General features: G+C 42.8%; 1 protein-coding gene across 2 annotated transcripts; it reads left to right on the plus strand.

Moving 5' to 3' along the window:
- The first annotated feature begins 8470 nt into the window (after positions 1–8470).
- On the plus strand, positions 8471–12446 carry tmem9 (transmembrane protein 9). Of its 2 annotated transcripts, XM_035643966.2 has the most exons (6): positions 8471–8589; positions 8685–8795; positions 9009–9100; positions 10147–10255; positions 10620–10751; positions 11004–12446. In XM_035643966.2, the coding sequence occupies exons 2-6, from the start codon at positions 8703–8705 to the stop codon at positions 11142–11144; spliced, it is 567 nt and encodes a 188-aa protein (XP_035499859.1). In that variant the 5' UTR covers positions 8471–8589; positions 8685–8702; the 3' UTR covers positions 11145–12446. The 2 variants fall into 2 exon arrangements, with proteins under 2 accessions (XP_035499859.1, XP_035499858.1); XM_035643965.2 differs by having other exon boundaries at positions 8494–8795.
- Positions 12447–13073: the final 627 nt, after the last annotated feature.

The raw sequence follows: 13073 nt of genomic DNA on the forward strand, positions 1-13073 counted from the left end.
GAAGGCACACTGGGAGGAATGAACGGCACATCCTGCTTCTCTCTCCACCCTCACGCTCTAACCTGTTGTCATGCACTGCAGCAATACAATCAGTCAAGTCAAACCCGGTCTGGTTACACTGCATTTATGAAGAGCTTAGAGTGTCAACAGGCATGTGGTTTGACCGCGTGTCATGGGAATGCATTGCAAGGGCAGACGGAGGGGAAGGGAGGACACGAGAGATCCCTGCAAATTATTGAGAGTGATTATTTGATGACTTATGGTTGGTGGCTGTCAGGGACGGCATGATAAATTGTGCCGAGCAAGAATTACACTTTCTCATTTCTCCACTGTCTATTTATCTGCTTTTCTCCCCCTGACCACCCCTTCTTCACCGCACACTCATCCCTCAACCTCCTCTGTCCTTGTACTAGTAAGTTCTCACACTGGCTGTTGGGGCTGCACAACCTCAAACGTCCTGTCATGAAGCAGCATGATAGCGGCTGTAATCACTTTAGGTTTAGTTGTGCTTTTTCAGCCAATGATGGCAACATGGCTCAATGGTTGACTATGTCGGTCTGTTGGTCATTTTGTTGGTCAGTCCATCACTTTGGGTTCTGACTAAAATGCTATGGACTATCTCAACAACTAGCCTACTGTACGAATTGCCATGACATTTGGATAAATCACTGACTTGTCCTCCAGCTCGATGTAGTCCTGGCCTTGAGGTACAGGAGTCTGGGCTCAGGGTTTTAATCCAACCACAAACAGCCTGTGGCAGCCAGTGACGGAGCTGCAAGAGGAAAGGGACGAGGGTGATTTGATGAAGATGAAAATGAGGCAGTAGCATCCTTCTGAGTTGGAGGAGGGAGTTGCAAGAGGGATGATTAAAGCTTGTTTATGGAGCGTGGTTGAATGTACGGTCTGATGCAGTGCACATTGTTGATGGAGTTCCCTTAACGGGTAGATAAACTGATGGATGATGAGAGGACGTACAGCACGGGGTCAATTTTGACTTTGGTTGAGCCTGTTAAATTGGAGAACTCCTCTCTCAATGAATAATAAGTCCCCAAAGACCATGAAGTTTGGGGTTCTTCAAGACTTCTCCAGGCGAATGTTATCCTCTTGCTCCTCCTTGAGTGGCTTTGTTTTCTGTTTTTATTGTGCGCATACCTGGAGACCCATTTCCCCATTTATAATTGACATTCCCTGTTGCATAATGTTTCTAACTGACTGATCAGGTATCAGAGATGGAGTTCTTTGTGTAAATGCAGTCTGAATAATTCATACAGGGCCGTCAGAGAGAGAGAGAGAGATAGATAAGGGGCATTTAAGAAATCAGCTCGTCAGGCCCCTGACCATGAATAATTGATCTGAACTGATTAAAGTTTGCAGTGATTACCCCTCACCTCCCCAACAGATAAAATGCCACACCTGTGTTTGCTGTCTCTGAAGTCATTCTTTTTTTTTTTCTTTCTCATTCCTCTCACTCAAACATGTTTTAATTAACCACATGGTGAAATTGTGTGTGGTGGAATTTAAGACACTGTCTCATATTGTCAGTTGAATTTATAGAAACGAGATGATTTATCATTCCTTCATGTGCATTCACAGGCACAGTTGCGCAAAATTCAGTTCATTAAACAGTGTTTGTATTCAGGAAACACTACTTTGCTACTGTTCTCCATCTCCCTGGTGAAAAAACAAAATTATACTATGTTTTAACTGCAATTCTAATTATCATAAGTACTGAAAAACACTTTTTCCTGCCTTTACCTCTCAGGCAGGGGATCTTCAGATAGCTTTAGGCTCTCTAAAACACCACTGTAATTGCAACAGGCAGAGTGTCGTTGTAATACTCAGAGACACTGGGCTCCCAGCAGGGCTACCTCGATCAACATGTCTCCACTCGCTGCACATCTGCACATCAGATAACACACATGCACACGGACTCATAGCAGGCTCATTCTTGCTCTGGGATCGCTCCTCACTGTTCTTAACCTTCAAAGTCCAACTAAAGATTGGACTTTGATCCGTGTTCCAGAACCGTAGAGAAAAAAATGCGTGACAGAGAGCGACTTGAAGGAGGAGAGGGGCAGGGAGTGGGAGGGAGTGTGGAAGAGTGACAGCTAATGACAGTAGCTACAAGCTGTGACCTTTAGAGCGATCACACAGGCATGACGAACCCGGCTCAAGGTGACAGAGAAAGCTGGCTACTTTGGAAGAGAGATGTTCGGGACAACAAAAGCTTTGTGTGTCGGTGGGTTGACTGTCATGGCGCGGCTGTGGTAAATGGAGCTGATAGGTATGCAGGTGATCAATAACACTATGTTTCGTCAGAGAACAGTGGTTAACTATGTTTAAATGCACCTGCAGATAAAATAATCACTCCAACTGTGTGGGAGAACAGCAACATTACCTTTTTAACCTTCATTTATCCAGGGAAGGTCAACTGTGCACATGCTACTTCACGGTAATACAGGCAGGTAATAACGCACACTTGCATCTGCATGTGTATGTCATATTTACAGTAGATCAACATGACTGTCAAGTGAATACACTGAATTAATTGTGCATCATCCACCAGGAGGACATTGCACTTGCACCGGTTGTTTCATCACATCGGTGTTCTAACAGGTCCAGCTCTGAGAATAGGGGGTCCACAGAGTCAACCTGATGTACAGATTTTTTTTAAAAAGAGAGTGGAGGTGGATACATGCAGAGGATGTGTCCAGTTCAGGTCTCTGGTGGAAGTGACTGGGCGCTCTGCCTGTCCTGTCAACCTAAAACCTCCCAGATAGCATCACACACGGCTGGCCTGGGCCTCACTGGCCATCCACTTGTCTGCGTTCCCTTCGCAGAGCCTTCATAAGAGATGGGAGGAATACTAAAAGCAGCCATGGATTTTCTGCTGGGGGGGTTGGAGGAAGAGAGGGAAGGCTGTTGGAGGGTGGAGGGGTTGACTGCCCACATCAAACTCACCCCTCTCCCTTTCTCCTCCTCTCCCTCTCATCTGCCTGGCTCTGGAGGGACCCCCTGTTTGTCAGCCAGGCAGTGGAGCGTCTCTCTCTAACCCCACCCCATCCTGGCTCTCTCTCTACCTCTCCCTCTCTTCCTCTCTCTCTCTCTCTCGCTCTGTTTCTTTTGTCTTTTCACAATCCCGGTTTCTTGCTTTCGCCAGGACTGTTAAACAGCCTCTTCCATCCTCCTTTAAGAGAGAGCCAACTGATAAAGTCAATAAGGACAATAGTCAGAGCGAGATATGATAGATGTACCTATAAGTGAAGAGCAGTGTAAGAGATGATGCAAATCAAATTGATGCAAAGAAATTCATCAAATAAGTTTGCAAAAAAAAGAAGAGGAAGAAGAAGAAAAACGAGTATCAGAGACGATGACTAGCCAATAAAGCAATGAAAGTTCTGTGTAGCATTTCAAAGTTTCTTTTCCACACCAATATGTTGCATGTATGTCTGTGTGTGTTTGGCTTGCAGTGTCTATAGGCTATGGAGCACGTTATATGTCATTTAAAGGAGAAGTCCACACTCTAAAGTCAGCATATACTACTACTGCATATATGAAATATAAGACATTGTATAAATCCTGATGTTGCTCCAGAGGGAGCTGCATTAAATCTGATGAACCACCTCAAAAGATGTCGTCTCCGTAGGCCGCCCCTCATCTCCGCTTGAGGCTGTAGCTGCTTAAGGCGGGGATGAAGGCGACAAATAAAAAAGATGATAGCTCTGGTTTTGCATTTCAATATTTTTTTAATCTTTTATTTAAACTGTTCATCATGGGTTTGAGAGTGTTATGGGTGTGCAATGTGACGTAAAGTGGAGTTTCCTTTAAGGGGTCAGATCCCAAAATAGCTGTATGTCTGTCCCTGTTGCTCTGCGTTAGCCAAAGACTTCACAGTAACCAACTCCTACAAGGTCTATTTCTTTTGTTTGTACAGGGTAATTGGAATGCTATTTTTGGCGCAAACTCAGAATTTTTATTAACATAAATGTTTAATCCTGTAAACACTGCTTTTCATTTCCAGTCTACTGGGGTACAGGTAGAAATGTGTTATTCTCATAATTTTGGGTATCATTTCTCGATATGAACTGATTAACCCTCATTTCCCCCCTGGCACAACCTCTTCCTCTATCCTTAACCCTTTCTTTCCTCTCAGTCTGCCCCCTGTTTACTACCAGCCACTTGTCTCTCACAGAGAGGTAGAATATCGGGAATCAGGGAGAAAATACAGATATTTATTACCTACATCTTAAGTGCTATTGTTTATGTTTGTGTTTGAGAAAATGCCAGGGGCAGTCCATTGTGGCCCACCACTGAGCTGCCAGGTCAGATTGCAGCAAATGCCAAAACAGAGGAAGGTGAGTCACAATGGCATTTGGAAGCGGAGGTCTCAGTGGATGAAATCTATCATGCCTGCAGATGTGGCCTGCAGCTGCGGCAGGTGGATCGCAAGCAGCCACAACAAGGGAATAACTGGTGAGAGAACAAGAGGGTGGCATAGACGAGATTACTGTGACATAACACCATGCCATAAAAGGAAAGCCCGTGTACCACAACCCCCGCCGCAGACCGGATAGACTATGGGTCTGGTCCTTCTCCAAAGGATTAAACTTGATAACATTTTCTGATCTGTCAGTGTGTTGTCCCCTGACCCTGTGTGACCTTTTTCCGCTTAACTTGTTTTCCCCTTATTCTTCGAGGCAGCTAACAAAGAAAGAAGCGTCGTACATTTTTTTATGTGGATGCATTCATTTCGGTGAGCCACACGTGACAAACTTGCATCTAATTTATTTTCCTCATTGACTGCCAGGTGTGTAGCATTCCATCTTTAAGGATGCCACGCATCACCAGATATATAAATCAGTTTTAAACTGGGTGTTTGTGTCTCTGAAATGTGGGCATTAATAGCTGACAGTCTATTGACTGGCCTGCCAAGTCTTGTTAGACCAACTGGCAGCTTTTCCAAGACCAAAGCCTACATCACATCCTTTTATACCGACCACAAACTTCCTTCCTCCCCTGCAGCTATTTATCTACCTCTCAATGCATGTCACCTTTCATTTCTCGCTATTGTTTTCAGCTGTCTTCTTGCCTGACCCCTGGTCTCTCTTGAAAGATGCATGTGGATTCCTGGCAGATTGCCGGGGTTTTTTCTACCAACATGCCACGATTCGATGATTGGCCTATGAAGCTCTCTTTGAAGCCTCCCCGCATCCTCTAAACATCCTGGGCACCATCAAAGCCCACACGTTACAGGGGGAGCAGAGTTCGACTAGGGGCCACTGCAATTCTCCCTCTTCCCCCCATTTTTTTGCAAAAAGGATTTGCGAGCAAAGGGGAAAAGGGGTTGGAGGAGGAGGCAGCTTCTCTTCCTGCGTTTGTGTCCATCAAGTGTCATGGCCGCTCTTGGCTTTCATGTTCTGTCTGACTGAGTCTCTCCTGCTTCAGCAGTCTCTGTTTCCTTGTTGAAAACCGGTGTCCCTCAGAGGCAGGAGACGCGCTCTCCTCTGCATCCATTTCAGCTCAGCTCAGCGTTGCCGGGCTCTGCTCTCACCTTGCTGACACCAGCTCCTCAGCAGACACCTCTCCCCCTACATGGGCTCAGCTGGCTGACAGGCAGCTGTCCATACAGATAAAGCAGGAGAGGACACACACTGTACTATAGTCACCACCGCTGCCTGCTTTTCTCACACCTTTCCGATTGCACCTCTTTGATTTAGACACTTGTACGGGAAGCATCTCATGCTTCCTCCGAAAAAACGAAACATTAAGGAGACATCAGGTGATTTCTTTGTTTTTACTGATAGTCTGATCGAAGGTTTTCAAAGGGTATATTTTTTTTGCATTTTGTAGTTGTATTTTTATGGTTTCTTTTACTCCAGCAGCTGATCATGTTCAAAAAATACCCTCTTTACTAGTTCATGATGTTGCTGAGTAATTTCAGTGTTGCATCTCAAGTGTGGCTAATTGTTTAGTATAATATAGCGGACTTGGACTCAAGCAGTTGAGAAGTTGTCCACGTTTGATTACCAGGGGAAAGGAAAACTCAGTTGCAGGGGCCCAAAACAAGCCAGTGGCTGATGAAGACAAATGTGCAAACACATGTTGGCAGAATTGCTTTTCAGTTGAGCGTGATCGGGTACGCTCAGGAGGGCGGAACCAGGAGTTGTGATTTATAGTTTTGTGTTGTCCCTGGACCACCGCTGTCTGCTGCCTCCCACTACTGTAATTACCATGTGTCTATTAGAATAGTACAGCTGCCCACAATGCATTGCTTCAGCCGAGAGGAGAGGAGAGGAGAGGAAGGTTTCCAGAGATAGTCTTGTTATTCAAACAGTGTTCTCTACAGAAGCGTAATACAGAGGAAGGGTGGAGAGCAAAAAGACTCCACAGATGATGAGATAAAGGTCAAAAAGAACCATGGTGAAAGGTTGAGGTGTGTATTGAAAATGGGAGAATAAGGACAGAAACAGGTCTCTTCCTATAGTAGGTCATGAATGACTTCATTTAGATGCCTAAAGCCACACAAAGATTTAGTGACCGTAGACAGTATTTTGTAATTGCAGACAGTAATTGTTTACACCAAAGGCCACTTAGTATTCTGTAAAGCCTCAGATCTGCCTTGCCAAATATTAAATAACAGTATCAAGGTTGTTGTATGATGTTATTTTATATTGCTTCAGCAGGAGATTTCAACAACATTCAATCTTGTTTTTTTACGCTACATCTCCTCCTACATCCTATCTTCACCCCAAATGTCCTAAACTCTGCTGGTCAGGATTCTGTTTGCTTTGCCTTGGGCCTTATAGCATCTCCTAATGGGCAAACTGCCCAATATTTTCAGTCTCATGAAAATTAATGCTTTGAATAATGTGATTCAAGTCGATATCACCAGGTACCTTGACAAATTAGAGAATTTGACATCTGCTGAGCTTGTTTATAAGTTGGATTTCTCTGCAGTGTTTTCATTATGGATACTTTTCCTCTGCTGTTTTGTAGTCATGGTGTGTGGACAGTCCACAGTCGTTGTCAAAACATGTATGCCTGCACAAATTACCATTTTGTTTAGAGCTAATAAAGCATTTTACATACATTAGATGTATTTCCTTAATCAAATGAATCCTTTTTTTTCCTACATCTACCTTAAAGTAGGCACTGAATCTCCTTTTTCTTCTTCTTGAGGGCTTTGAACTGATAATGAGAATGGGCATTGACCTCTGGTCAGTGTCATTATACTGTAATTGGGTGGGGGTTGTAAAGAGCAGTTATGCATCAGAGAAGACAGAGAAATAAGTGGCTTACAATGACAGAACTGAGAGAACGTAAAAAAGTCAGTGGGCACAAGTCACACACCGAAGAGAGTCAATTTATGACACGACTTGCATTATGTCTACAAAACATTATGGTGTTTATTACAAAGAAATGAACAAATGGAAGAACAACGGAATTTTAAATCTACAAACAAGTTAAAAGCAGAAGAATTTTAAATTTAAAATAAAATTTACATTTTACCATATTTGTGCCCCATAATCTCTCCCACTGTTTACTCATACGGACATCCCACCTCCACCCCATTTCTCCATGTGTGGTTCAAGCAAATTTACCTACAACCAGAATACATATTAGATACATATACACCCAAACCATTCACATCCTCTGAAATACTAATATCTCACATCTTATATTATGTTTTTCAAAAAGAAGTTCCTTGCAGCATTTGTGTTAGTTTAAATGGTTGAATCAAGGGGATACTCGAATGATTGGGGTTACACAGAGGATGGGGTTGGCATGTTCACACTGCTATTACAGCTCATTAGATAAATAACCATGGTCTCAATTGATCTCACTGACCATGAGCTCAAGAGGTTCAGGTTGAATTTGTGAGCCATTGATTTCTATGGCTTATTAAAGGAATGAGTATCTTACAATACGGAGAGATGTGAAAGTGGGATTACCAGGAAATAGAGGTATTGATTGGGTCAAGAAGTCCGGGCTTACATTTCACGTCTCACCTGGGAGATAGAATTTGACAGTGTTAACTGACAGAGATGGTGAAATATATGTGGTGAGTCACAAATTCCTTAGTCATGTGTTTGAAAAAAATACAGAATCTCATGTAATAATAAATTTCACTGATGATAATACAAAACAATATACAGGGATTCCAGATAGATAGATAGAAAGATAGATTATACATTTGATTTCTGTTTTTGTCATGGATGTAATATTATTATTATTATAATTAATAATAATAGCATTATATTTGTTATTGTTGTTTTGTTGTTTTGCTTTTATTACTACATCCATGGTTTTTGTCCAGTAGGTGTCAATATCTCTGCAGCGAATTTTTTTTTCCCCCACCCGAGGTGGAACAAGACCCGCCCCTACCTAGCCTCTGATTGGCTTACTTTGATGTTGTTGTCTAATATTAACCAATCATTGCTCCTCTTGCTTGGCCCTAACCCAATCACAGGCAGGCTAGGGGTGGGTCATCGTCAACATCCGTGACGACAGCCGGAAGTGTGAAGCATGCTAGCTGCAAGTACGTGCTGAATGCCGAGCTAAAACAAAAGCTTCAGTTGCTTTTACAACGTGAGTCAATTGTTTTTCTAGAGTTTTCTCCGCAGTGAAGTTAGTCAGTGTTCGGCAGATTCTTGCATATCTGTGTGTCTGCGGTGCTGTGACAGAGCCTCGCCTGTGGGAAGATGTCGTCCGGTCGTGGAGCATCGTGGACTTTCATCCCGACCGCGGCGGTGACCGTGTTTCTGCTCAACGCTGTTGTTGTTGCAGAGGCGAAGGTAAAAACCCGTGACGCATCCTGAACAATACCTTGTTGACGTGTTGCGTTTCTCTTGTGTTCTGTCTCCTCCACATGGTTTCAGTGTGAGATGGAGTCTGACTGGACCTGTGTGTACAAGCCATGTTGTGTGTACACTGGCGGAAGAGAACAGTGAAGTATATGAAGTAAACACTTGATCCCAGGTTTGATCCGCTGTCTTCTCAAATTGCAGAACTTTGAGGATGTTCGCTGCAAGTGCATCTGCCCTCCGTACAGAAACATCACTGGCCACATCTATAACCGAAATGTGACCCAGAAGGATTGGTAAGAGAAACCGACAGCCACGACTCAGACACCGTCTCTGCTGTCACACCTCACTGTAACGTTTAATACCTTCTCTCTCCATCTAAATCAGAGTCACATTCGCTCACGAGCAGAGTTTTCACATACAAGGAATTTGTTTTGGTGCATAACAAACTTCTAACTAAGTAGAAAGACAAAAAAAGCACATCCAAAAAAGGACTGTAACTACAAGGAGCAAGATAAAGATTAGACCTTAAAGTACAAGAGCAGTAAGTTAAAAACTACACATCAAATTAAATATTTGACATAAAAGCAGAAATATCTAAGCTATGAAAACATGTGCAATCTGCCACCTTAGAGTTACAGCTGTACAAGTTGTGCTGGAGAAAATGTGTCCAGACAAGGCGTTAATGTAGCGCATGAAGTCCATGGGGGCTTTTAATGCTGCGTTCCAGTATACCTCGGAACTCGGGGCTCGGGCTTATCGTTCCAGTACCATTTCGGTACCACGCCCAGGAGAGTTGGAATTACGACTTGGGAAGTTGCAAAATAGTCCCCACCCCGACTTCCGGGGTCCGAGTTCCGAGGTAAACTGGAACGCAGCCAAAGTTGGGGGCCTCTGACCTTGTAGATAAGGTCCGCTGCAGAGGGAGAGCTCTTGAGGGGTGAGGTTTTGGTTCTGATGGATCGCGGCCTTCTGCCAGAGGGGAGTGTCTCAAACAGTTTGTGTCCGGGGTGGGAGGGGTCGGCTGCAATCTTACCTGCACGCCTCAGCGTCCTGGAGGCAGTTTCTCTGCAGAGCGAAGTATACGGTGCAGTCTGTCCTTAGCTGTGGCAGCAGCGCATCAGGAGGAGGTGAGGATGGGCTCGATGATGGTCGTGTAGAAGTGCACCATCATTGTCTTTGGCAGGGTTGGATTTCTTCAGCTGCCGCAGGAACTACATCCTCTGCTGTGCTTCTTTTTTTTTTGTGAGGGAGCTGATGTTCAGTTCCCACTTTTGCTGGTGTATAACGGTTGATCTCCTGGGTATTACTGCTCACTGCACAGTTTTGATGTGTTTCACAGTAACTGCCTTCATGTAGTGGAGCCCATGCCGGTGCCTGGCCATGATGTTGAGGCTTACTGCCTGTTGTGTGAGTGCAAGTATGAGGAACGAAGCAGCAACACCATCAAGGTACCACCAGACTTTTGTCAGCATATATCATTTAGTCATTAAGCAAAATAACAGTTTGTACAAATAATGTAATGTCTGTTTAATCTGTATCCTTAGTAAAATAAAAAATGTAGTTGGGGGAAAACCACGCCGGAGTGGCTTGTAGAGAGTACCGACTGCTTCTACTGACTTCCAATCAACATTTTTGGCCTTTTAATGTCTAACACTCACCCTGAAAAATTCCCAAGAAATTGTACGACGAGCACAAATGATGACATATAATTGCCAAGTGTTGTTGAACACAAGAAGTAAGCTGTGTTGTTAGATGCCAGCATGTTAGCTTGGCATATTTCTGAATGTGTTTTTTTTATCCGGTGTATCCCAGGTAACCATCATCATTTACCTGTCTGTTGTGGGTGCACTGCTGCTCTACATGCTGTTCCTGCTCCTGGTGGATCCTCTTATCCGCAAACACGACACCTACACCCAGCCTCTGCACAATGAGGAGGACTCTGAGGTTAGCATTCAAACAAACAAGACATATGTGCTTGTGTAGAATGTGTTTAAACATTACCCGAGGGCCCCCGCAGGTTCTCCTACACACTCAGAGATGTATGGGGTTAAAATCTGTAACTTCACGGCTAGATGCCACTAAATCTTTCACCCCGGTCATTAAAACGTGTACAGTACACCCATATATTTCATCTTAGTTGATTTCACGTGAAGTCATTGATTTTGATTTATTCTTGGCTTTTGTGCGTGTGTTCAGGAGATGCGTCCGCAGGTGGACAACAGCCAGGCGAAAGGAAACACAGTTCTGGAGCGGGTTGAGGGAGCACAGCAGCGCTGGAAAAAGCAGGTCCAGGAACAACGCAAGACGGTTTTTGACCGCCACAAGATGCTTAGTTAAACCCCACAGCTGACCTCAAAACAGGTTTAGAATAGGTAACTTCATCTGGCTCAGCACACTGTCAATCAACCCTTTGCATTTGATGTGCACACATTTGAATTAACATTTCCTCTCTAAAAAACATTTAAACACACTGATCTAAAAAAGCTGATATTTATTAGACGCAACGCTGCTTTATTCAACGCTAAGTGGCAGTTTGCACACGAAACGGCAATTATACATGGAATATCTTGATAGTGGGAACTTTATTGTCTATTGAGACAAACTGTGAATAGCCTATAAGCTTCTTTGTGATACTTTTTGTTGTTAGCTCCTTGCTAATATGGTATTATAATAACAAGCAATCTTTCTTGTAGCATGACTTATGACGTTACCTAAGAAGAGGTACAGCTTTATGTTTGTGAATGATCAGTGGGGTAGAAAGCGCACCCCATATGTGCGTTTGCAAAGCATTGCACATTTTGTTGTTTAGCACTAATGATAATTTATTTACACACACACGCACACAAAAACACACATATATATATATACATATATATATGTATATATATATATATACATATGGCTCACAAACATATACATATATATATATATATATATATATAAAACCCTGGGAATATATGGCTTCATTTGCACTCATAATTTAAGGAAAGGATTTTACATTTTTGGCTCTGTATTTCAAAGCTACTTTTAATACACCCTTTTCTGTTTTTCTCCTTTTGTCGGTGTGTGTGTGTTGCACATAACTCCAGTGCAAAAGTTGGCTCTTAAATGTTTATTCACAGCTTAAAAAATGTGACAGGTGGTAAGGTCTACCAATAGATTTTGCAAGATATGTATACCATGCAGCAAGGAAAAGTTATATTAAATCAATTCCTTTTGGATTTATAAAATCCAACGTCAAATGGATCAAATCCTGCCAGTGAAGAATATTCAAAATCAGTAACGCTGCTGATAATGTGTTGAAATATTGCAGAATCAGGAAGCCTCATGGCTTTGAAGGGCCCTCGTGCATCATTGTATTTCAGTGAATTTTCACTCCCATTCTACTACTGAATTTTTAATTTTACAAAGAAATGTACGCTGACATTACCTCATGCACAATGTGAACTGCTGAAGCTTATTTGTTTATTTGTAATGGTTTATTTCGTCACATACGTTCTAGGTTGATTTACCTTTAATTTATTATCACTGGTAACAGTGTTTTGTATTTATTTTTCTCTCTCCGGCTTAAACTGGAGTGTTTTGCTGCTTATGTCTTTACATTTGGCTTGATGGTAAACAATAAAAAGTAAAAAACTCTTTGGTGAGCGAAAATGTTTTGTTCCTGCCTGTCATGGAATATTATTTTGGTTGCTGCAGATTTTCCACTATTGGAGTCACTGTTTCTGTTTCATTGGCACTAGAGGGCGACAGAGCACATACGACGTGAGGGTCGTCCGCTTCCACTGAACCAGGAGAAACGCTTCAGTGTTTACCGTCAAGTAAATCCTCACATTTGTTTTTCCAGCTGTTGTGAAAACTACCCTCTGACATGCTGACGATTGCGTCCAGTTTAAAAAGAAGTAAGCAACATAAATATTTTATTCCCAAAACCACATTCAGACTCATTTCCTGTGGGCTGGGGGGTCATTTATTATATACATACATTTAAATTGCATCATGATAGCATTTTTTTTATCCAAAGAAACACATTTTTGAACAGCTAATTTGTTATAATTGCTTGCATTTTCTATTAATTCCCCCATATTGGTAACACTTACTCCCCATATAGACGTTAAATAGATTATAACACACAATAATGTATTTGTATGCAGTTGTTGTTTTGAAATGGAGAGCAGCTTCTGAAGGCTGGTGGGGATATTCTGCCCCTGCAAAACCCCCCAAACGGTCTCTCCCCGCCTTTGTGCTCTTGTCTGCCACTGCTGC

Source organism: Scophthalmus maximus, chromosome 3 (genome assembly GCF_022379125.1).
Source record: "Scophthalmus maximus strain ysfricsl-2021 chromosome 3, ASM2237912v1, whole genome shotgun sequence".
Lineage (NCBI taxonomy): Eukaryota > Metazoa > Chordata > Actinopteri > Pleuronectiformes > Scophthalmidae > Scophthalmus > Scophthalmus maximus.